This window comes from Monodelphis domestica, chromosome 2 (genome assembly GCF_027887165.1).
Source record: "Monodelphis domestica isolate mMonDom1 chromosome 2, mMonDom1.pri, whole genome shotgun sequence".
NCBI classification, from domain to species: Eukaryota; Metazoa; Chordata; class Mammalia; order Didelphimorphia; family Didelphidae; genus Monodelphis; species Monodelphis domestica.
In genome coordinates this window covers 268,680,183-268,706,166 of record NC_077228.1, presented here as the reverse complement: position 1 = coordinate 268,706,166, position 25,984 = coordinate 268,680,183, and the positions used below count along the sequence as shown (strand labels likewise).

Sequence of the window (25,984 nt, the reverse complement as noted above, 5' to 3'; positions counted from 1 at the left end):
GGGGTTGTTCCGAAAGGCTTACATTGAAAGTAACCTGGACCAGTCTCCAGGCATTCAACACAGACTGCAAAGGAGTTTTTTTTTTTTGCTTTGGGAATCATTTGGCCCAAACCAGCTGAACTTAATCCCATCAGGAGCCCCCAGAACCCAGGGATGCCACAACACCTCCCCCTTAGAGAGCAGGGTCTTCAGAAAAAAACAGAAACCTCAGGGCCGGCAAAGGCACCGAGATACCTTGTGGACAGTGCTGACAGTGCTGTGCCACGCCCAGAGCATGGAAGTAAGGCCGCGGAGAAGCAATTAGAGGGAACTGAGAGCCGTAACTCCTGAAATGCTGGCAGACAGGGGAGGACAGACCCTGGGCCTCTCCGGGAATACAGTGCAGCTGCAGAGAATGGACAATTTGCCTGGGGCTAAAGCCTTGGACCATCAGATAGATACACTAAGAGTCAGTCCTCCTCACTCAGACAGAGATGGAAAATGTACAGAAGTACAAAAACCTCCAAACACCAAGAAAAGCAAGAAGAAGGGGGTGACTTTGGACACATTATATGGAGCAAAAATACAAAATACAGAGGAGATAGAAGAGGAAACACAAGCAAATGCCCCGAAACCCTCCAAAGGAAATGGAAATTCTCCACAAACTCTTGAAGAATTTAAATCGGAAATGATAAAAAAGATGGAAGCCTTCTGGCAGGAAAAGTGGGAAATAATGCAAAAGGAATTCAACAATCTGAAACATGAAAAAACTCAACTAAAAGAACAGTTTGACCAAACTGAAAAGGAAAACTAGGCTTTAAAGGTCAGAATCAGGCAACTGGAAGACAACGATCTTGCAAAAGAGCAAGAAATAATAAAGGAAAGCCAAAAGACCAAGAAATTAGAAGAGAACATAAAATATCTCACTGACAAGGTGATAGACTTGGAAAATAGAGGGAGAAGAGACAATTTAAGAATAATTGGACTACCAGAAAAGCCAGAAATAAATAATAATCTCGACATTATAATACAAGATATAATCAAAGAAAACTGCCCAAAGATTCTAGAACAAGGGGGCAATACAGGCATTGAAAGAGTTCACAGAACACTTTACTCTACACTAAATCCCCAAAAGACAACTCCCAGGAATGGAATTGCCAAATTCCAAAGCTTTCAAGCAAAAGAAAAATCTTACAAGAAGCCAGAAAAATACAATTTAGATATAAATGAATGCCAATCAGGGTCACACAAGACCTTGCAATTTCCACTCTGAATGACCGTAAGGCATGGAACATGATTTTCAGAAAGGCAAGGGAGCTGGGTCTTCAACCAAGAATCAACTATCCATCAAAACTTACTATCTACTTCCAGGGGAAAGTTTGGGCATTCAACAAAATAGAAGATTTCCAGGTTTTTTCAAAGAAAAGATCAGAGCTCTGTGGAAAGTTCGATATTGAAAAACAAAGAGTATGGAATACCTGAAAAGGTAAATATGAAGGAAAGGGAAAAGGAGAAAAATGTCATCTTTTTTTATTCAAACTCTCTTCTATAAGAACTACATTTATATCAATTTATATATATTAATATGTGAGGAAAATGTAATGTGTAACTCTCAAAAATTATATGCATCATCAGAGTAGTAAGAAGAATCATGCATAGGGAATGTTTGGGGCATCAAGATGATATGGAGAAAGGGGGGAATAGAAAGGAAAAGGGAGAGGGGAATCATTGATGGTACTAAGATATACTCCAAGAAATAGGGGGGAGAGAAAAAAACTAAATAGAATAATCTTTCTTACACAAAGATACACATAGGAAGGGGACAGGGAGAAAACTCCTATAAGGAGAGGGAGAGAGTTTTTATTTAAGCCTTACTCTCAGTGAAATCAACTCTGAGAGGGAAGATCATCCAGATCCATTGGGATCTTGAATTCTATCTTATCCAACAGGGGTAGGAAGAAGGGAAAACAAAGGGGGAGAGGGGGGAGGGAACAGAAAAAGGGAGGTAAGGAGAGGGGGGAAGGGGAGGGAACAAAAAGGGAGGGGCTAGAAAGGGAAACATATCAAGGGAGGGGTCTAGAGGGACTGATTTAAAGTAAATCACTGGCTAAAAAGGTTAGAGCTAAAGAAGAAAGGTCAGAATTAGGGGAGGATATCAAAATGCCAGGGAGTCCACAAGTGACAATCATAACTTTGAACATGAATGGAATGACCTCACCCATAAAAAGTAGACAAATAGCAGAATGGATTAGAATTCAAAACCCTACCATATGTTGTCTTCAAGAAACACACATGAGGAGGGTAGACACCCACAAGGTCAGAATTAAAAGATGGAGTAAGACCTTCTGAACCTCAACTGATAGAAAGAAGGCAGGAGTTGCAATCATGATATCTGACAAAGCCAAAGCAAAAATAGACCTGATTAAAAGGGATAGGGAAGGTAATTATATTTTGTTAAAAGGGACTTTAGATAACGAGGAAATATCACTAATCAACATGTATGCACCAAATAGTATAGCACCCAAATTTCTAATGGAGAAACTAGGAGAATTGAAGGAAGAAATAGACAGTAAAACCATATTAGTGGGAGATCTGAACCAACCACTATTAAATTTAGATAAATCAAATAAAAAAATAAATAAGAAAGAGGTAAAAGAAGTGAATGAAATCTTAGAAAAATTAGAATTAATAGACCTATGGAGAAAAATAAATAGGGATAAAAAGGAATACACCTTCTTCTCAGCACCACACAGGACATTTACAAAGATTGACCATACATTAGGTCACAGAAACACAGCACACAAATGCAGAAAAGCAGAAATAATAAATAAAGCCTTTTCAGATCACAAGGCAATAAAAATAATAATCAGTATATGGAAACGTTATATGGAAAACCAAATCAAAAATTAATTGAAAATTAAGTATTATGATATTCCAAAATTGGTTAGTTAGAGAACAAATCATAGAAACAATTAGTAATTTCATCGAGGAAAATGACAATGGTGAGACATCCTTTCAAACCTTTTGGGATGCAGTCAAAGCAGTAATCAGAGGTAAATTCATATCCCTGAGTGCATATATTAACAAACTAGGGAGGGCAGAGATCAATGAATTGGAAATGCAAACAAAAAACTTAAAAGCAAACAACTTAAAAAATCCCAGCAGAAAACCAAACTAGAATACCTAAAAATTAAGGGAGAAATTAATAAAATCAAAAGTGATAGAACTATTGATTTAATAAATAAGACAAGAAGCTGGTACTTTGAAAAAACAAACAAAATAGACAAAGTACTGGTCAATCTAATTTAAAAAAGGAAAGAAGAAAAGCAAATTAACAGCATCAAAGACAAAAAGGGGGACATCACCTCCAATGAGGAGGAAATTAAGGCAATCATTAAAAATTACTTTGCTCAATTATATGGGAATAAATACACCAATCTAGGTGACATGGAAGAATACATACAAAAATACAAACTGCCTAGACTAACAGAAGAAGAAATAGAATTCTTAAATAATCCCATATCAGAAAATGGAATCCAACAGGCCATCAAAAACTCCCTAAGAAAAAATCCCCACGACCCGACGGATTCACAAGTGAATTCTATCAAACATTCAGAGAACAATTGATCCCAATACTATACAAACTATTCGACATAATAAGCAAAGAGGGAGTTCTACCAAACTCCTTTTATGACAAAAATGTGGTACTGATTCCAAAACCAGGCAGGTCAAAAACAGAGAAAGAATTTAGAGACCAATCTCCCTAATGAATATAGATGCAAAATTCTAAAATAGGATACTAGCAAAAAGACTCCATCAAGTGATCAGAAGGGTTATTCACCATGATCAAGTAGGATTTATACCAGGAATGCAGGGCTGGTTCAATATTAGGAAACCATCCACATAATCGACCATATCAACAAGCAAACCAACAAAAATCACATGATTATTTCAATAGACACAGAAAAAGCCTTTGATAAAAATACAACACCCATTCCTATGAAAAACACTAGAAAGCATAGGAATAGAAGGGTTGTTCCTAAAAATAATAAACAGAATATATCTAAAACCGTCAGCTAATATCATCTGCAATGGGGATAAACTAGATGCATTCCCAATAAGATCAGGAGTGAAACAAGGATGCCCATTATCACCTCTACTATTTGACATTGTACTAGAGACACTAGCAGTAGCAATTAGAGAAGAAAAAGAAATTGAAGGCATCAAAATAGGCAAGGAGGAGACCAAGTTATCACTCTTTGCAGATGACATGATGGTCTACTTAAAGAATCCTAGAGATTCAACCAAAAAGCTAATTGAAATAATCAACAACTTTAGCAAAGTTGCAGGATACAAAATAAACCTGCACAAGTCATCAGCATTTCTATATATCTCCAACACAGCTCAGCAGCAAGAACTAGAAAGAGAAATCCCATGCAAAATCACCTTAGACAAAATAAAATACCTAGGAATCTATTTCCCGAGACAAACACAGGAACTATATGAACACAACTACAAAACACTCGCCACACAACTAAAATTAGACTTGAGCAAATGGAAAAACATTTACGGCTCATGGATAGGACGAGCCAATATAATAAAAATGACCATCCTACCCAAACTTATTTATCTATTTAGTGCCATACCCATTGAACTACCAAAATACTTCTTCACTGAATTAGAAAAAACCATAACAAAGTTCATTTGGAAGAATAAAAGATCAAGGATATCCAGGGAAATAATGAAAAAAAAAAACACATATGATGGGGGCCTTGCAGTCCCTGACCTAAAACTATATTACAAAGCAGCAGCCATCAAAACAATTTGGTACTGGCTAAGAAACAGAAAGGAAGATCAGTGGAATAGACTGGGGGAAAGCGACCTCAGCAAGACAGTATACGATAAACCCAAAGATCCCAGCTTTTGGGACAAAAATCCACTATTCGATAAAAACTGTTGGGAAAATTGGAAGACAGTGTGGGAGAGACTAGGAATACATCAACACCTCACACCCTACACCAAGATAAATTCAAAATGGGTGAGTGACTTAAACATAAAGAAGGAAACCATAAGTAAATTGGGTAAACACAGAATAGTATACATGTCAGACCTTTGGGAGGGGAAAGGCTTTAAAACCAAGCAAGATATAGAAAGAATCACAAAATGTAAAATAAATAATTTTGACTACATCAAACTAAAAAGCTTTTGTACAAACAAAACCAATGTAACTAAAATCAGAAGGGAAACAACAAATTGGGAAAAAATCTTCATAGAAACCTCTGACAAAGGTTTAATTACTCATATTTATAAAGAGCTAAATCAATTGTACAAAAAATCAAGCCATTCTCCAATTGACAAATGGGCAAGGTACGTGGATAGGCAGTTCTCAGATAAAGAAATCAAAACTATTAACAAGCACATGAAGAAGTGTTCTAAATCCCTTATAATCAGAGAGATGCAAATCAAAACAACTCTGAGGTATCACCTCACACCTAGCAGATTGGCTAACATAACAGCAAAGGAAAGTAATGAATGCTGGAGGGGATGTGGCAAAGTAGGGACATTAATTCATTGCTGGTGGAGTTGTGAATTGATCCAACCATTCTGGAGGGCAATTTGGAACTATGCCCAAAGGGCGACAAAAGAATATCTACCCTTTGACCCAGCCATAGCACTGCTGGGTCTGTACCCCAAAGAGATAATGGACAAAAAGACTTGTACAAAAATATTCATAGCTGCGCTCTTTGTGGTGGCCAAAAACTGGAAAATGAGGGGATGCCCATCAATTGGGGAATGGCTGAACAAACTGTGGTATATGTTGGTGTTGGAATACTATTGTGCTAAAAGGAATAATAAAGTGGAGGAGTTCCATGGAGAATGGAACAACCTCCAGGAAGTGATGCAGAGCGAGAGGAGCAGAACCAGGAGAACATTGTACACAGAGACTAATACACTGTGGTATAATCGAACGTAATGGACGTCTCCATAAATGTTGGTGTAATGTCCCTGAACAATTTGCAGGGATCCAGGAGAAAAAAAACACTATTCATAAGCAAAGGATAAACTATGGGAGTGGAAACACCGAGGAAAAGCAACTGCCTGAATACAGAGGTTGAGGGGATATGACAGAGGAGAGACTCTAAATGAACACTCTAATGCAAATATTATCAACAAAGCAATGGGTTCAAATCAAGAAAACATCTAATGCCCAGTGGACTTACGCGTCGGCTATGGGGGGTGGGGGGGAGGAAAAGAAAATGATCTCTGTCTTTAACGAATAATGCTTGGAAATGATCAAATAAAATATATTTTTAAAAAAATTGTTGGGAAAATTGGAAGACAGTGTGGGAGAGATTAGGTTTGGATCAACACCTCACACCCTACACCAAGATAAATTCAAAATGGTTGAATGAGTTGAACATAAGGAAGGAAACTATAAGTAAATTAGGCAAACACAGAATAGTATACCTGTCAGACCTTTGGGAAGGAAAAGACTTTAAAACCAAGCAAGACATAGAAAGTGTCACAAAATGTAAAATAAATAATTTCGACTACATCAAATTAAAAAGCTTTTGTACAAACAAAACCAGTATAACTAAAATCAGAAGGAAAGCAACAAATTGGGAAGCAATCTTCATAAAAACCTCTGACAAAGGTTTAATTACTCAAATTTATAAAGAGCTTAACCAATTGTACAAAAAATCAAGCCATTCTCTAATTGATAAATGGGCAAGGGACATGAACAGGCAGTTCTCAGCCAAAGGAATCAAAATATTAATAAGCACATGAAAAAGAGCTCTACATCTCTTATAATCAGAGAGATGCAAATCAAAACAACTCTGAGGTATCACCTCACACCTAGCAGACTGGCTAACATGACAGCTATGAAAAGTAATGAATGCTGGAGGGGATGTGGAAAAGTAGGGACACTTATTCATTGCTGGTGGAGTTGTGAATTAATCCAACCATTCTGCTGGAGGGCAATTTGGAACTATGCCCAAAGGGTGATGAAATACTGTCTGCCCTTTGATCCAGCCATAGCACTACTGGGTTTGTACCCCAAAGAAATAATAGGGGAAAATACTTGTACAAGAATATTCATACCTGCACTCTTTGTGGTGGCCAAAGATTGGAAAATGAGGGGATGCCCTTCAATTGGGGAATGGCTGAACAAAATGTGGTATATGTTGGTGATGGAATATTATTGTACTAAAAGGAATAATAAAGTAGAGGAATTCCATGGGGACTGGAACAACCTTCAGGAAGTGATGCAGAGCCAAAGGAGCAAAACTAGGAAAACATTGTACACAGAGACTAATACACTGTGGTACAATCGAAGGTAATGGACTTCTCCATTAGGGTCAATGCAATGTCCCAGAACAACTTGCAGGGATCTAAAAAATACTATCCACAAGAAGAGGATAAACTGTGGAAGTAAAAATACCAGTGAAAAGCAACTGCTTGACTACAGGGGCTGAGGGGAAATGAATGAGGAGAGACTCTAAATGAACACTCTAGTGCAAATACCAACAACATGGAAATGGGTTTGAATCAAGAATACATGTGAAACCCAGTGGAATCACGCGTTGGCTATGGGATGGGGGTGGGGGAAGAAAATGATCTTTGTCTCTAATGAATAACGCTTGGAAATGATTAAATAAAAAATTATTTTTTTAAAAAAAGAAAGGTTCTACATTCCATCATTTTGTGGCCCCTCTTCTCACTAAAGTGGCAGGTTACTGATTTATTCGTGAATTCCAGCAAAGGGGCTATGGTCTCTCCCTTATTTTTCAATTGTCTCTTTTACATTTCAATTTCTTTCTTTATGTCTTCCACTAACATATTGCCTTCCTCAGGTCTTTTTACATGACCATTATAAACATAGGTTGCTACTCTCCTCAATTCTTCAAGGTCCATAGATTCCCAATTAGGACAGCTAGTCTTTTTTTTTCTTCTAAACTCCAATAAAACTTTATTTTTTTTTATTTTTATTTGGTCATTTCCAAACATTATTCATTGGAAACAAAGATCATTTTCTTTTTTTCCCTCTCCCCCTCCCTCCACCTCTCCCACAGCCAACATGCAATTCAACTGGGTATCACATCTGTTCTTGATTCAAACCCATTTCCATGTTGTTGGTATTTGCATTAGAGTGTTCATTTAGAGTCTCTCCTCAGTCATATCCCCTCAGCCGCTGTAGTCAAACAGTTGCTTTTCGTCAGTGTTTTCACTCCCACAGTTTATCCTCTGCTTGTGGATAGTGTTTTTTAGATCACTGCAGATTGTTCAGGGACATTGCATTGACCCTAATGGAGAAGTCCATTACCTTCGATTGTACCACAATGTATCAGTCTCTGTGTACAATGTTTTCCTAGTTCTGCTCCTTTCACTCTGCATCACTTCCTGGCAGTTGTTCCAGTCTCCATGGAATTCCTCCACTTTATTATTCCTTTTAGCACAATAGTATTCCATCACCAACATATACCACAGTTTGTTCAGCAATTCTCCAATTGAAGGGCATCCCCTCATTTTCCAATTTTTGGCCACCACAAAGAGTGCTGCTATGAATATTCTTGTACAAGTCTTTTTCCTTATTATCTCTTTGGGGTACAAACCCAGCAGTGCTATGGCTGGATCAAAGGACAGACAGTCTTTTATCGCCCTTTGGGCATAGTTCCAAATTGCCCTCCAGAATGGTTGGATCAATTCACAACTCCACCAGCAATGCATTCATGTCCCTACTTTTGCCGCATCCCCCCCAGCATTCATTATTTTCCATAGCTATTATGTTAGCCAATCTGCTAGGTGTGAGGTGATACCTCAGAGTTGTTTTGATTTGCATCTCTCTGATTATAAGAGATTTAGAACACTTTTTCATTTGCTTATTAATAGTTTTGATTCCTTTGGCTGAGAACTGCCTGTTCATGTCCCTTGCCCATTTATCAATTGGAGAATGGCTTGGTTTTTTGTACAATTGGTTAAGCTCTTTATAAATTTGAGTAATTAAACCTTTGTCAGAGGTTTTTATGAAGATTGTTTCCCAATTTGTTGCTACCCTTCTGATTTTAGTTACATTGGTTTTGTTTGTACAAAAGCTTTTTTTTTTATTTTACATTTTGTGACTCTTTCTAAGTCTTGCTTGGTTTTAAAACCTTTCCCTTCCCAAAGGTCTAACAGGTATACTATTCTGTGCTCACCTAATTTATTTATAGTTTCCTTCTTTATGTTCAAGTCATTCACCCATTCTGAATTTATCTTGGTGTAGGATGTGAGGTGTTGATCCAAACCTAGTCTCTCCCACACTGTCTTCCAGTTTTCCGAGCAGTTTTTATCAAATAATGGATTTTTTTTCCAAAAGCTGGAATCTTTGGGTTTGTCATAAACTGTCTTGCTGAGATCATTTAGGCCAAGTCTATTCCACTCATCCTCCTTTCTGTCTCTTAGCCAGTACCAAACTGTTTTGATAACTACTGCTTTATAGTATAGTTTGAGATCTGGGACTGCAAGTCCTCCTTCCTTTTTTTTCATGATTTCCCTGGATATCCTTGATCTTTTGTTCTTCCAAATGAACTTAGTTATGGTTTTTTCTAATTCAGTAAAGAAGTTTTTGGGTAGTTCAATGGGTATGGCACTAAATAAGTAAATTAATTTGGGTAGGATTGTCATTTTATTATGTTAGCTCATCCTACCCATCAGCAATCAATGTTTTTCCATTTGTTTAGATCTAGTTTTAGCTGTGTGGAAAGTGTTTTATAGTTGTGTCCATATAGTTCCTGTGTTTGTTTCGGCAGATAGATTCCCAAGTATTTTATATTGTCTAGGGTGATTTTAAATGGAATTTCTCTCTCTATTTCTTGCTGCTGAGATGTGTTGGAAATATATAGAAATGCTGATGACTTATGCGGGTTTATTTTGTATCCTGCAACTTTGCTAAAGTCGTTGATTATTTCGAGTAACTTTTTGGTTGATTCTCTAGGATTCCTTAAGTAAACCATCATATCATCTGCAAAGAGTGATAACTTTGTCTCCTCATTGCCAATTTTAATACCTTCAATTTCTTTTTCTTCTCTAATTGCTACTGCTAGTGTTTCTAGTACAATATTAAATAATAGAGGTGATAATGGGCATCCTTGTTTTACTCCTGATCTTATTGGAAAGGCTTCTAGTTTATCCCCAGTGCAGATGATGTTTGCTGATGGTTTTAGATATATACTGTTTATTATTTTTAGGAAAGGCCCTTCTATTCCTATACTTTTTAGTGTTTTCAGTAGGAATGGGTGTTGTATTTTATCAAAGGCTTTTTCTGTGTCTATTGAGATAATCATGTGATTTTTGTCAGTTTGCTTGTTAATATGGTCAATTATGTGGATGGTTTTCCTAATATTGAACCATCCTTGCATTCCTGGTATGAATCTTGCCTGGTCATAGTGGATAACCCTTGTGATGACTTGCTGGAGTCTTTTTGCTAGTATCCTATTTAAGGTTTTTGTGTCTATATTCATTAGGGAGATTGGTCTATAGTTTTCTTTCTCTGTTTTTGACCTGCCTGGCTTTGGGATCAGTACTATGTTTGTGTCATAGAATGAATTTGGTGGAACTCCTTCTTGGCCTATTCTGTCAAATAGTTTGTTTAATATTGGGATTAGTTGTTCTTTGAATGTTTGATAGAATTCATTTGTGAATCCATCTGGGCCTGGTGATTTTTTCTTAGGGAGTTCTTTGATGGCTTGTTCAATTTCTTTTTCTCAAATGGGGTTGTTAAGGTAATGTATTTCTTCCTCTTTTAGTCTAGGCAATTTATATTTTTGTAAATATTCATCCATATCACCTAGATTGCCATATTTGTTGCCATATAATTGGGCATAGTAGTTTTTAATGATTGCCTTAATTTCCTCTTCATTAGAGGTGAAGTCTCCTTTTTCATCTTGGATACTGTCAATTTGGTTTATTTCTTTCCTTTTTTTTAAATTAGACTGACTAGTACTTTGTCTATTTTATTTGTTTTTTCAAAGTACCAGCTTCTAGTCTTATTTATTAAATCAATAGTTCTTTGACTTTTGATTTTATTAATTTCTCCTTTGAGTTTTAGGATCTCTAATTTAGTCTTCATCTGAGGGTTTTTAATTTGTTCGCTTTCTAGTTTTTTAATTTGCATGCCCAATTCGTTGACCTCTGCCCTTCTTAATTTGTTTATATATGAACTCAAGGATATCAATTTCCCCCTGAGTACTGCTTTGGCTGCATCCCATAGGTTTTGAAAGGATGTCTCACCATTGTCATTTTCTTCAATGAAGTTATTAATTGTTTCTATGATTTGTTCTTTAACTAACTGGTTTTGGAGAATCATATTATTTAATTTCCAATTAATTTTCTATTTACGTCTCCATGTTCCCTTACTAATTATTATTTTCATTGCATTGTGATCTGAGAAAGTTGCATTTATTATTTCTGCTCTTTTGCACTTGTTTGCAATGTTTTTTATGCCCTAATACATGGTCAATTTTTGTGAATGTACCATGTGCTGCAGAAAAGAAGGTATATTCCTTTTTGTCCCTATTTATTTTTCTCCACATGTCTACTAACTCTAATTTTTCTAAGATTTCATTCACTTCTCTTACCTCTTTCTTATTTATTTTTTGGTTTGATTTATCTAGTTCGGATAGGGGAAGGTTCAGATCTCCCACTAGTATAGTTTTTCTATCTATTTCATCCTTGAGCTCCTCTAGTTTCTCCTTTAAAAATTTGGATGCTCTGCCATTTGGTGGATATATATTGAGTATAGATATTTCCTCATTGTCTATACTGCCTTTTATCAGGATGTAATTACCTTCCCTATCTCTTTTAACTAGATTTATTTTTACTTTGGCTTTGTCGGATATCATGATTGTGACTCCTGCCTTCTTTCTGTCAGTTGATGCCCAATAGATTTGGCTCCACCCTCTTACTTTCACCCTATGTGTGTCTACCTTTCTCATATGTGTTTCTTGTAGACAGCATATGGTAGGGTTTTGGACTCTAATCCATTCTGCTATTCGCTTGCGTTTTATGGGTGAGTTCATTCCATTCACATTCAGAGTTATAATTACTAGCTGTGTGTTTCCCAGCATTTTAATTTCTGCTCCTTTTCCTGCCTTTTCTTCTTTCCCTATTTCCTTCTACACCAATGTTTGCTTTTGAACAGACCCCCTTATTCCCACCCTTATTTTACTTCCCTTTCTACCCCCCTCCCTATTTATCCCCCTTATTTTCCTTATAGTCTTTCTAAATCTATTCTCTGCCCCCAATGGATTGGATTGTTTTTCCCTCTTTGAGTCACTTTCAAATCACATAAAAGTTGAGTATTTCCTGTCTCTGACCTCATTACCCTTCCAGTGTATTGATGTTCTCCCCCCTCCCACCATGAGCTTCTTTATGACATATAAATTTACCCCCATTTGTTTCTTTCCCCATTCCTTTTAATATTCACCTATTTTAAGCTCTAGTTATATATATATGCATACTTATGCATATGTACTTTTGCATGCATATATCTATATACCTATTTATGTCTTGTCCTTTCATCCTATACAGTTTGTTGCTGTTCCCTCTAAGTATACTTCCTTTTGCTGCCCAGGTAGTAACAACAGTTTTTAAGAGTTACCAATGACCTCTTTTCTTATAATATCATTTTAACTTATTGAGTCTCTTAAATTTTTTTTTTCATTTTTCTTTTTTCCCCTCTTTTTTAAATTACTTTTTGATGATTCTCTTGCTTGGACATCAGATTTTCTGTTCAGGTCTGGTCTTTTCTTTACGAATTCTTGGAATTCTTCTATTTTGTTGAATGACCATACTTTCCCCTGTAAGAATATAGTCAGTTTTGCTGGGTAGTTGATTCTTGGTTGTAGACCTAGTTCCCTTGCTTTCCGGAATATCGTATTCCACGCCTTTCTTTTTTTCAGTGTGGAGGCAGCCAGATCCTGAGTTATCCTCACTGTGGTTCCTTGGTATCTGAATGACTTCTTCTTGGCAGCTTGTAATATCTTTTCTTTGGTCTGATAGTCCTTGAATTTGGCTATAACATTCCTGGGTGTTGTCAGTTGGGGATTAAGTACAGGAGGTGATCTGTGGATTCAGTCTCCACTTTTTCCTCTTGTTCAAGGATTTTGGGGCAGTTTTCTTTAATAATTTCCTTTAATATAATGTCCAGGCTTTTTCTTTTGTCATGGTCTTCTGGTAGGCCAATAATTCTTAAATTGTCTCTCCTTGAACGATTTTCTAAATCCTCTGTTTTGTGAATGAGATGCTTCATATTTTCCTCAATTTTTTCATTCTTTTGGTTTTGTTTTATGGAGTCCTGCTGCCTTGTGAAGTCACTGGATTCTAATTGTATTCTGGTTCTTAAAGACTGGATTTCATCCTTAGTTTTTTGGTCATTCTTTTCCTTTTGGTTGGATTTTCTTTGGAGGTCATCTTTCATCTCCTTTGCCTCATTTTCCAGCTGGTTGATTTTGGCTTTCAAGACACAATTTTCTGTTTCTAGATGACTTATCTTAGTTTTTAAGTTCTTTTCCCAATTGTCATCAGCCTCTCTTAATTGTGTTTTGAATTGCATTTTGAGTTCTTCCAAAGCCTGTATCCAATTCGCTGGGATTTCTGATTTTTCCTTTGCTGTTCCTTCCCCCTCTGTTTCATTCACTCTTTGCTCATTACCTGTGCAGAAGCTGTCTATTGTAATTTCCTTCTTCTTTTTCTGTTGTTTGCTCGAGTTTACCCCTTCTTTGCTCCCCGTATTTGGCTGTGCTCTTGCTCCTCTCATTTTGTTTTGGTTTTGGGGCTGTCAGTCTCCCCTCTTGGAGCTTTGTCAGATCTCTTGGTACAGTCTCTAGGGGAGAAATGTTAGCTTCCCTGTCCTCTGGAGGCTTTTGCTTGGATTGAATTCAAGTGGGTTGGGCTGTATGCGGTATGAAACTGAGGCTCTGAAAACACCTGGAAGGCTGAGCCACCCAGGCTCACTCCAGTTCTCTCTATCTGTTCCTCCACTGTCCACAAGTGCCTTTGCCCTCCTCCCTAAACTCTGAGGAGTTCTGATTGAATTGGCTGGATTGATCTGGTTGTGCCCCAAGGCAAAAGTGAGGCTGGAGTCCGATGGAGGGACCCAGCCATGGCCCCCTCTCTCCCTGGCTTCCTCCCTGCTGTCCAAGCTGGATTCTCCGAGCCCGGCACCCTGCTGCTCACAAGGTAGACCCTCCAAGCCAGCACCTTTGGCCACTCAAAGGTTCCCGCTGCTGTTGCTGCAGGATCAGCGCTCTGGGTTGTGGGGGAGGGGTCCTGGGATCTACCCTCTCCCTTCCCCTTAGCCCTGAGTATTCTCAGATTCCTGCTTTTGGGTGGCGTACCTTTTGATTTGAGTCCAGAAGAAGGGTTCCCCCGCTTCTGTCCTGTTGTTCAGGTTGGGTTTCGGCGCCCTAGGAGCATTCAGTCTGTATCTGTAAGGAAGGGTCTTCCATGAGGTCTGAACTCTTGCTGCTTGCTAAGCCTCCATCTTGACTCCACCCCCCAGGAAGCTAGTTTTAAAGTAGTCTTTTACCACTGAACAACAATTCTCAACAAATTGTCTACATATTTGTCTAATGTCCCTTTCTCTGGATAAATCAAGGTCCATATATGTATTCCCTATGTCAATAAGTCTGTCCATAAATTGGGAGGGTGTTTCATCAATCTCTTGTCTGGTTCTTTCAAATTTTGACCATTTTTCAAGTCTATCAGAGCAAGCTCTCATAGCTGTCAATAATGCTTCTCTGACCTGGTTTAGTTTTATATGATCTAGTTCAACATTCATGTTCCAATGTGGATCTTCTGTTGGCCAATAATTTCCTTTTTTACCTTGTTTTTGATTAGCCAGAGAGACAATATTATTTTTTTTCTCTTTTTGTTAAAAATGTCTCTAATAAATTCCCAACATCCATCCAAGTGGGGTCAAAAGTTCTGAATATGTTCTCTAATTTTTTTATAATTAATATTGGTTCTTCCTCAAATGATTGCACATCTTCCTTCAATTTACTTAAATCCTCAGGGCTAAAAGGTATATGATGTCTTACAGATACCAAGTTTCCATTTTTATTAAAAATGGGTACTTCCCTTAAAGGAAATAACCTATCTTAATTATTTGGTACTCCTATTTCTGTTTCTAGACTTCTTGCTCCATTCTCAATGAGGTAAATATGAGAAATAGAAGAATTGGGTACACTAAGGGAGAGGGTTTGTTGTTGTCCCATAGTGCCAGAAAGATCAGAGGTAGGAAATATCTGAGAATTGAATTGAGCAGGGTGGGAAGGAGGAGCAAAGGGAGAAGTGTGAAAGGATACAGAGGTGTTAGGATTGGAGGAATCAGTAAGGTGTGAAGTGGAGGCATTAGGATCAGAAGCATGGGTGGGGTGTGTACTTAGAGTTCAGGGTGTGGTAGGGTTGGAAGAATGGGTGTGGTGTGTACTTAGAGTTAAGGGTGTGGAATCTGAAGTATGGTCAGTGGGAGGAGTGGGTTGGTTAGAAGTAGGGTTCTCTGAGGCGGAGGGTGCAGGGGGAGGGGTGGGTTGGTTAAGAGCAGGGGTTTCCAAGGCAGAGTTGGCAGGAGGAGCAGTGGGTTGGCTAGGAGGGTTATTGTCCAGAGCAGGGTGGGACAGAGATTCTGATAATGTTCTTAACTCTTTTTTAATGTTTCTCATAAAAGTTACGATCTCCCCATGACTTCCCTCTTTAAGCTCCTGCTGAGTATTTAGTTCTGCATTTTGTTGAATATGAGAGGGAGCAATTGGTTGGTTTGACTGAGAAATGAGTTCTTCAAGGAGATCCAATATTACAATTACAATAATCAAAAACTCAAGGGAAAATAGTATGTCGATTAGATTTTGCCATAAGTTCCATGAGATGAGCCCTTTCAGAGAGACAAGGAATTCTGTATTTACAAGTTTGGTCATGGAGGTGATGAGCCAGCTGTTAAGTAAGTTGCAGACCAAAGCTTGTACTAAAAAAAGAACAAAGTATTTACTGAAAAGTCAGTTGTTAACTATGTTCTGAACTGGCTGTAACTCCATATTTCTAAAGTAAACATGTGGGAAGTAGGACAAGGCCAAAACTTCCCCCAGGTTTGTCTTAATCTTAATTTAGGCAGTTGTTCCCTAAAGGAAAGGATTTAGAAACAGTTCTTCTAGTCAGAACTTTAGGGCCCTGTTGCTAAGATCTAAAACAGCTGTATTCTATTTAATTTAAGGAGAATCAAAAAGGTTTTTTACTCACCCACTCTTGCAGCTGTGTTCTTCAAGCCAAGTTAGCAATGTTTAAAAAAAACTGACTGATAGAGCAAGTAATAAAGAGAGAAAGGAAAGAGATTTCATAGAAACTTTTTGAGGGTTTTCTCACCAACTTCGTGGTCTGCCATAAACTGTTACCATTAAAGTAGTTGGAGCCATTAACTGCCACAGTTTATGGCTCCAACTACTTTAATTGTAACAGCTCTAAGTAGATTTTTAATAAATAGTATTAAAATAAGACTTGGAGTATTGAATATTAATTTTAATCTTTACAACAACTTGTTCATACAACTCTCACTTGGCCAGCCATTCCAACTATCTCCCTCCTTTGGCTAAAATCCTTGAGAAGGCATTCTACAACCAATGCCTCATTTCTATTCCCCCTAACTCTCTTCTGAAATCTGTACAGTCTGCTTTCTGTCCTTATCCATTCAACTCAAGTTGGTCTTTCCAAAACTAGTAATGTGAGTGTAGTGAAGATGGTAGACTCAGAAAAAGCATTTTTGCCTCAGGCATTCAGCTCATATCCTTCATAACAACCTAGAAAATATCAGACCAAATTTTGATTGAGAATAGCAAGAGAAATCACAGTGAGCAATTTTTCCAGTCCAAGACAGCTTAGGAAGATAGAGAGATCTATAGACACTGGGGTTGGAGATGGCAATGAATAGAGTGGGCAGGCAATAGTGAAGAGTATTTCATTGACAAGGAAAAAAATGGAATTCTGTTAGAGAATCTGGGCAGGAAGCTCCAGAGTAGAAAGAGATCCTAGGGGATCCGGAAACTAGTGCTGAGAGCAGGAATGAATGTCATCTGATAGCTCTATCACTTAATACCCAGCTTTGGGTAACAAATTTAAGTTGGAGAGGAAATATGCACAATTTCCTTATGTTGTGGAGTGAGTACAGAGGTGAACCCTGGGGGTTTGGGAAGGGTACCTTTTGTAAGAATACAAGACTCTGAAATTTAGCTTAAAAATAAAAAGTGAAATTTATTAATTTGGAAGGTAAGATTGAATCTGGGCAGGAGTGCAGCAAAGGTGGAAGTCTGCCTCCAAGGTGGAACAGCATAGATGGAAAGCTGCTTCTTGGGGGGACAGCATGGATTTTAAAGCTGTCCCCTAAGGACATCAATTCGGGGGGGGGTTATACTCTTGGCAATAGTGAAGACAAGACTCTAGAGTGGTAAGCAATGAAGCAAGGAGTGGGGGGAGGTTTGCCTCAAGGTATAGCGGTAGACCTTAGGATTTGGAGGACAGATGAATGAGGTGTGTCTTTCTGCCCATCTCAAATCAATGGGACTATCAAAGAAGGGTAATCCTCAAGGTCAGATGTTTTGGGTTGGGAGTCACCATGGCCTAAGGGAGCAAATGAATTTCCCTCATAATAGTTTGCCTGAGTTTCTGGGGGTACAATGCCCCTGCGACTTCCCCAGGCAGCCGATTTCCAAGTGTTTTACTCAAAGTCAAAAGATTTTGGCTATCTCTCTTTTAGTACTTGGGTGGCTGGGAGGCACAGTGGATAAAGTGCCAGAGCTGGAGTCAGGCAAATTTCTCTTCCTCTGTTCAAATCTGGTCTCACCTAGAAACTGTGTGACCCTGAGCAAGTTCATCTTGTTTGTCTTAATTACCTGAAATGTAAAATGAGCTGGAGAAGGAAATGGTAAATCACTCCAGTATCTTTGTTAAGAGCACCTCAGATGGCATCATGACAAGAGAAACACAACTGAAAACAACAGAGCTCTTGGTACTTACGTCTTACTATTTCCTTTGCAGCACTGGGATCCCTAGCTTTGCAGAGTGCCCAGAGCCTATTGTGCCTCAAATGTCTCCCTGTGTCCCTGCAGTTAACATAGCCTATGGCACTGAATTTCACCCCAGTTCCCAGTTTACAGACTTAATCTTGAATTAAAACTCATAGAAAGCTAGAGGAATATACATGCTCTTAATCCTTGGATATCGCCACCTTTCCCCTCCATCTCCCATTGGAAGAACTACGGAGAAAAAAACCAGCATTTTCACTTGCTAGTGTGGATGCTGATGTGTTTGGGCTAATAACTCAGAATCACTGACTCTCAGAGCTCTAAAGTACCTGAGATATCTACTCCAACTCCTAATGGAACAACAGTTCTTTCTACATCTTAACCAGGTGGCCATTTAGATAACTCTTGACGACCTCCAAGGAGGGGGAAGCTATTACTTCCAGAGACATCCCATTACACTTCTGGATAGGCTAATCCTTAGGAAGATTTCCTTATCTAGATGTGAAATCAGTATCTGTGCAATGTTCACACAAGTCCTAGGTATGTCCTCTTTGTATCATCTAATTCTTTCCTCCAAACAATCCTACGAGTATATGAAGACAACCATTTTATCCCCTCCATATTTTCTCTTCTCTTTAGTAAACATTCCCAATCCCTGAAATCAATACTTCATAACTTTTTCTAGTTCCCTCACCATTCTGTTCTAAAATACTGTGCCACAGGCTGGACATAATATACCAGATGTAGCTTGAGTAAGGAAGGATATTGCAGAAGTACTGCTTAAAGGAGTTTGGTGGGGGACAAAAGAGAACAAGGAAGACTCTGAGAGGTAGGAGAATGTTAGCAACTGAGGGAGAGAAGGGCTAAGGATATTTATTCCTGATTTTTCAAGGAGGAAATGTTACTGGAAGAATGGAACAATTTTAAGGACTTGCCTACATTTTTTTCTAGAAAACTGGTGACTACATAATTGCATTATGGGGAAGGAGAGTACAATGGAAAATGATAAACTTTTTCTAACGATAACAGTTTTGAAGCTCTGTTGGGATCAAAAGAAGATGAGATAGTAGCTTGAATAAATGTTCTGATAGCACAAAATGATAAATAACTAAGTCCTTCAAATATTCCATTGTCTTTCCAGGCAACATCAACTTCAACATGGTTTGATGGATTAAGGTATAGGGGAGGTTTCCTCTTCAGGAATATCTCTAGACTAGTATGTTGCTGTGGAAAGGAGTGAATTTGGAATTATGGGGTGCAGGTTCTGATTTCAATTCTGCTATTCACTAACTATGACTTTTTAAAAATCTTTTAATACATTTATTGGTCTTCAGTTTTCTAATCCATAGAATGAAGATTATCTCTAAAATATACTTTCTAGGGTGAAATTTACAATCTCCATAAAACTTGTAGCTTCATGTTTTCCAAGTTGGGGTGATAAGAAGGAAAATGTAACCAAAAGGTCCATATCCCTTATTTCATGAGTCTCTGACAAAAATTTTATGGGGAAATCATGTCTTCATATTTGAGGTGGTTCAGAATCAACCTGATAGTGAATATTTCTTCTCTTCCCCCTTCCCATACTAATAAGTAAGTTCTTTTATTTCTGTCTCATATAATTTGTGACCCCATTTTGGGTTTTCTTGACAAAGATACTGGAGTGGTTTACTATTTCTTTCTGCAGCTCATTTTACAGATGAGTAAATTGAGATAAACAGGGTGAAGTGACTTGCCCAGTGTCACATACCTAGGAAGTATCTGAGGCTACATTTGAACTCAGGTTTTCCTGAGTCCAGGCTTCTATGCACTCTATTACACAGCCTTATCCACTGCTCCACTTAGGTGTTCCTTTTCTCCTGAGACATATCCTCTACTCTATATCCAAATTACAGTTATTGGTCTCTGGTTTATTTTTGGGTCTCTGAGTTATCTACAAGGTCTGAGGAGAGACAGTAACATGACTTGACTGAGTCATAGCTGGACTGGATATCCTTAAAATGGAGGTGTTAAGGGAGCAGCTGGGTTGCTCAGTGGATTGAGAGCCAGGACTAGAGATGGGATGTCCTAGGTTCAAATCTGGCCTCAGACACTTCCCAGCTGTGTGACTCAGGGCAAGTCACTTGACCCCCATTGCCTAACCCTTACCACTCTTCTGCCTTGGAGCCAATACACAGTATTGACTCCAAGACAGAAGGTACGGGTTTAAAAAAAAAATGGAGGTGTTAGTCCAAGACAAATTGCTCTGCAGAATTCTTTCTCTGGTCATCAGATTCCTCAGTTGTTTGTGCAGAAAATCTTCCCTCATCTCAAGGAGAGGAAAGGGTGACATTGAGGAGGTCTGGAGGTAGGAAGGCCAGCAGAGAAGGGATGAAGATGGGGAAAGGGTTGAGGCTGGGATCTTATTTCTCAGGAACTCTCTGGACCAAACAGGGAGCAGGAGAGCTGTGTGTTCTCGGAGGGCGGATGGGAGGCAGAAGGTGCCATCCAGAATTAGAGGCTGTTTGGTGAGTAACAGGCTGATGAAAAGTCTCTGCTGCTGGGGATTTCCTCTGGGTCGGTTTCGGTTTTGCTCTCCTAACCTGCCTGTGTTCATTCTGCCCATCCACCGATGACGTGTTTGGACTTCCATTTGCTATTGGGCTTCAGAGTCTGAGTGGAGCCAATCAGAAGTTAAAGATTCGCCCTTATATAAACCAGGGTACATTATTTCAGGGATCTTTGGGCTTCCTCTGCCCGGGGACCATGAAGCCATCTCTGCTGTCGCTCTTTGTGCTGGGGGTTGTGGCCCTGACCGAGACCCGGGCAGGTGAGGAGGGAAGAGTATTAGAGGGCAGCCTGGATGCGGGGCCAAACATCCGGGGTTAGATATGCGGGTATCCGGGGGCTCCGCTACGGACAGCGACTCCAACACAGCCCCGAGGGGGCTCCACGGAAACGAGCTGCTTAATCTCAGTGCAGTCTGGGTGGAGGTGAAGGGAAGAAAGAAGGACTAAGCGGGTAAATGTCCCCCGGGGGCGGGAGCCTGGCAGTAGGGTGGGGGTCCTGCAGGGCCTCTTAGTTGGGGAGGGGAGTGGGCTGGTGGCGGGGTGTGAGGCCAGGACAGTGAGAGCAGAGCTGGCCGGAGAGAGAAACGGTGTGACAGAGACGTCTGGGAGCCCCGACACCCAGGGGTGAGGACAGAAGAGGCAGGAGCAGCTTCGTTAAGGAGCTTCACAGGGCAATGGGGTGGAGAGGGAGCGGGGGGGGGGGGGAGGAGATGGGGGCCAGGTGAGGACTTAAGGAAGGGACTCTGGTGCAGAGAAGGAGAGACGTGGGCGGGGAAGTCTACCCTTTCGGGCACTAGGACCTGCGGGATTGTTTTCAGTGCAGGTGGTTTCTTGATCTCAAAGCGCTATAGCAGGGATGGCAAATCTATTGCATTGGTGCCAAAGGACATGCAGGGCTCCCTGTGGCCCGGAGGGCTGCCCTTTAAGCTCCACCCCCCAGAGTTTGTTACTAGAAAGGCTGAGATTCTGGAGCCGAGCTGCTCCCTCCCCTCTCCAGGGTGCCTGAGGACATTTCTCACATCACTGCCTCTCCCTCAGCATCCCGAAGGGAGCTTTCTCCCTCCCCTGTGTGGACTTCTCCCTCTCTAAAAGGTGCCCTCGCAGAGCCATAGCCGTGAGATTACTGTGGCCCAGGGAGCGACCTGCAGTGTGGGGGTGCAGAAGCTGGGGGGCAGCCAAGGTGGGGAGGGGGTGGTAGGGTCAGGGGTCACCCATGATGTGAGGGGGTCCAGGGGTCACACCCAGGCGAGGCTGTAGGCTCCCATTGGGGAGGAGGAGCTGCCCTGAGCCCGGCCTGTGATCTCCCCCTGTCTCAGGCTCTCACTCCTTGAGGTATTTTGGCACTGCCATGTCCCGGCCTGAGCTCGGGGACTCGCAGTTCATCTCGGTGGGCTACGTGGACGATCAGCAGTTTGTGCGCTTCGACAGCAGCAGCAAGAGTCAGAGGGTGGAGCCCCGGGCGGCCTGGATGGACCAGATGGATGAGGAGGACCGGAACTACTGGGAGGGGCAGACGCAGATCAATAGGAGGACTGCACAGAGTTACCAAGTGAACCTGGAGACCCTGCTTGGATACTACAACCAGAGCCGGGGCGGTGCGTGCTGGTCTGGGTCACCCCCAGCAGAGCAGGGTGGGGGGAGGCGGGTCACTCCCACAGTCAGCTGCGGCTCCCACTGGGGCATGGGGGGGGCTGCACCCCGCCCTGCCACGCCCTCTCAGGAGGGTTGGGGGGGGCAGCACCGGGTGGGGCCCTTCCTGAGGTGCTGACCAGGCTGCGGGTGGGGCAGGGCTTCACACCATCCAGAGAATGTATGGCTGCGAGGTTCACCCTGATGGCAGCTTCAGGAAGGGGTTTTGGCAATACGCCTACGATGGACACGACTACATCGCCCTGGACAGGGAGACCCTCACGTGGACAGCAGCAGACCCTGGAGCTGAGAACACCAAGCGCAAATTGGACCCTGAGAGGAGCATCGCAGAGAGATATAAAGCCTATGTGGAGGAGACCTGCGTGCAGTGGCTGAAGAAGTACCTGCAGATGGGGAAGGATGTTCTGCTGAGGACAGGTACCACCCTGCCCCGCCCCAGTGTGCTCGGCATTCAAGGCCCAGCCTCAGCCTCCACTGGCCTCTCTGCACCCCCCCTACAGCCCCAGCCCGGGTGTCCAGACCCCCAGAGCCCCCTTAGACCTGGGGCTGGAGGTGGGGTCCCTCCTGTCCCCCATCAGACCCTCCCCCAGGGCAGGGACAGAAGGGGAGCCCAGAGATGCCTCTGACCTTCTCCCTAAGACCCCCCTTCTGCCAGGGTGAGCCGGCACAGCGGCCCAGACGGGGAGGTGAGCCTGCGGTGCCGGGCCCAGGGCTTCTACCCTGCCGAGATCTCCCTGACGTGGCTGCGGGATGGCGAGGAGCAGCTCCAGGACACGGAGTTCATTGAGACCAGGCCGGGGGGAGATGGCACCTTCCAGAAGTGGGCCGCTGTGGCCATGGCCCCGGGCCAGGAGGACAGATACAGCTGCCGGGTCCAGCACGAGGCCCTGGCCCAGCCCCTCAGCCTGAGATGGGGTCAGTGAGGAGGGCCGGCCAAGGGGGAGGAAGAGGGAGCTCTGGGGGGCCTCTGGGGAGGGCCCAGAGAATGCCAGGCACACCCAGCTCAGGCCTTTCTCTCTTTCCCTCCTCAGAGCCCGAGGCCCCCTCCGTGTGGGTCATTGTGGGGGTCACTGCTGGGGTCCTGGTCCTGGTCACTGCAGTGGTGGCTGGAGCTGTGATCCTGAGGAGAAGGAATTCAGGTAGAGAAGCCTGGAGGGGGCCCATCAGGCAGGAGGAGGCTGGCCCAGGGGGGAAACTGCTTCAGCCTCAGAGCAGAGATGAATGGGGGGAATTCAGGCAAGGAAAGGGATGTGTCTGTGGCTGAGGAAGACACTGGAAGCTCCTGGATAAAGGCCTGGAGGTTGGAAATTGCCCATTTGGGGTTCCTTTTGTTCATTTCCTCTTGGATCTGGATTCTGTACTGGAGTGGTTGTGGAGTCACACTTGTAACCTGTTGTGTCTAAGAGACAAATCAAGTGAAGTTCTGGGCCCTTCAGAGGGTTTCCTCTCCTGGGTGCCCAACTGCCATTGTTTTATCTTTTCTAGGTGGAAAAGGAGGAGCGTATGTTCCAGCTGCAGGTAAGTGAAGGGTTAACATGGAGGCTAGAAAGAGGAGGCTCAGCCTCTATGGCCTTTGAGACAGGAGAAGTGAAAGGCAGAGGAAAGGCTCACCCCAGCAGCCTTTTGGGGTCCCCTTCCCTTCCCACACCCCCTTTCCCTCAATGATGCCCCTCACTGGGTCGTTTCCCTCCTTTGTCTCCAGACAAGGACAGTGCCCAGGGCTCAGACGTGTCTCTCACCGCCACAGGTGAGGCTCTGGGGGTCCTGGAGCTGGAGGGGGGCTGGGGAGGGGGGACAAAGCAGAGGACCAGCAGGGGAGAGATTCAGGGAGAAGGTGGGTTGGGGGGGAGGCTCCAGGCCACACGTGACTTGGAGGATCTCCTTTAATCTGTCTCTGTATTCTGCAGCTTGAGAGAATCTCCTTGTGCAGAGCTGAGGAAAACTCCTGGAGATGTTGAAGGCTGCATTTCCTGTCTTGTTCCTGTTGACCTCTGGCCTCTCTCCCCATCACTGGCCCCTGGGATCATTACTGTAATCTAGTGATCCATCCCCAGGAAGAATCATTGCTGCCCTCACCCTGTTATCTAAGATCCCCCCCTGCCTTCTCTCTGCTTATCTCAGTTTGCAGGGAAACAGCCAGCACTGAGGGCCAGATGGGGCTAGAAATGAGCTTCCTTCACACTGGATGCTGCACTGAACTCTGATTTTTTCCCTTCTGTAAAAAATGAATCATGAATTATTTTCTTGAATCTTCTTCTTTCCCCCCATAATCTCCATTGAATTTTGTGAGCACAAACCAGGTCCTTTGTGCGGCTCCTGTAAGTCATTACCCTCCGTGCTTCACGAGGAAAGCTCTCCTGATCCCCTAGTCTGTACCCAAATCTCTCTACCCCCAGAGCTGTGAGGAAATAAACGTCTCCATGATTCACCATCAGTGTCTTGTGGTCCTCCCGATCCCAGAAAAGCCCTCCGTCCCGCCTACACCGTCTCCTGAACCATCAATAACCCCCCCGGCCAGCCTGGCAGAGCTTTACACTTGTGGGGACAGTCTGGGGGTGGGATGATGGTGTGGAGGCCTTCTGGGCGTGTCAGGGGGAAAGAAATGAAAGCTGAACCTGCTCAGGATTCTCTCTCTTTGCCCAGTCTGTGATTGCAAGGGGGAGCTGGGACAAAGAGGGGGAGGAGCCTGAGGGGGAGGCACAGTGCATGGCACAGGGGGAGTTTGGTCCGGATTTCTCCTGCTCAGGGGCACTTTCTGACATGAGCTAACCTGAGCTACTGAGGCTTCCAGACAAAGGCCAAGCTCCATCCTCCTCCTGCAGCTGGAAGAGGCTGAGAGCTTGTTACCCCATAGACCTGCCCTCAGCCCTGACTTCCCAGTTAGATTTAATGAGCTGTTTTGTTGTCCTTTTCCTCCATCATTTGTGTGTGTGCATGCGTGTGTATATACATGTGTGTGCCTGTGGGCACGTGTGCCCTTGCCTTGCCTTTCCTCAGGTGCAGGAGCCTCCCTGAGACCTCAGGACAGACTCCTGGGCCCATGTCAGCTGCTGATGGCCCCTGCACTGGGTACCTTAGACCGTCCCAGGGTTGGGGTTCTTCTTCCCCTCTGCAGAAGGGAAAGGCCTGAATCTGGAGCTCCTGAAGGGGAGCATCTGGTTTCAGAATAGGAAGAAGCCCCAGCCGGCCCCTCCTCTGTCTCTGAGGTCCTGCCCTAGATGTGTTAGAGCCTGTTTGTCCCCTTCCACCCTCACTAACTGCCTCCCCATCTCTCCTTCCCCTTGTGAGTGACCCTCCCTGCTGGGACAGACGTTCCCTCTTTTCTTCTCTCCAGGATACCTTCCTAAACAAGAGAAATACATTTTAATTACATCTATTTCTCTCCCCATTTTCCTGTCAGAGTCAGTCTTTCAGTCACTCCATCCACTAAGCTTTGGGTAATTTTCCTCTCATCTGAGGTCACCCAAGTGTTGGTCACGTTTTGGAATCCTTGTGTGGGAATCCCCTCCCCTCCCTTCATGCTTCCCTTTGAGACTCTCTGCGACACCCTGTGTGTGTCCTATATTTTGTCCATACAGAGTTTGGGGGTGCTGTGTCCCCCCTCAGTCGGGGAGCTTCTGAGAGAAAGGGTTGGTTTTTTGCCTTTCTTTTATCCCTGTTGTTTAGGGCTCTGCCTAGTACAGACTCTTCAGAATGGGGTGACTCGGAGTCTCTACAATATGGAATTGGCCATTCTAACTACGGAGCTGTGAGCAGATG

The 25,984-nt window shown here is 42.4% G+C and overlaps 1 protein-coding gene and 1 non-coding gene across 5 annotated transcripts in view; both read left to right on the top strand.

Moving 5' to 3' along the window:
- LOC100025731 (RLA class I histocompatibility antigen, alpha chain 11/11-like) overlaps positions 1–24,654 on the top strand; it is a 182,143-nt gene extending 157,489 nt beyond the window's left edge. The window contains exons 1-9 of one of the 4 annotated variants that reach the window (XM_056817980.1): positions 20,757–20,835; positions 21,614–21,667; positions 21,892–22,170; positions 22,364–22,642; positions 22,865–23,140; positions 23,257–23,364; positions 23,711–23,743; positions 23,928–23,972; positions 24,133–24,654. In XM_056817980.1, the coding sequence (XP_056673958.1) occupies positions 20,772–20,835; positions 21,614–21,667; positions 21,892–22,170; positions 22,364–22,642; positions 22,865–23,140; positions 23,257–23,364; positions 23,711–23,743; positions 23,928–23,972; positions 24,133–24,137 (1,143 nt within the window). In that variant the 5' untranslated portion in view covers positions 20,757–20,771 and the 3' untranslated portion in view covers positions 24,138–24,654. Of the gene's footprint in view, positions 1–20,716; positions 20,836–21,613; positions 21,668–21,891; positions 22,171–22,363; positions 22,643–22,864; positions 23,141–23,256; positions 23,365–23,710; positions 23,744–23,927; positions 23,973–24,132 lie in introns of those variants that run through there. The other 3 variants (XM_056817982.1, XM_056817981.1, XM_056817984.1) reach the window with 3 other exon arrangements.
- On the top strand, positions 23,194–23,257 carry MIR12327-1 (microRNA mir-12327-1). Its single transcript, NR_162862.1, has one exon. It is a non-coding gene; the product is annotated as a microRNA mir-12327-1 (primary transcript).
- Positions 24,655–25,984: the final 1,330 nt, after the last annotated feature.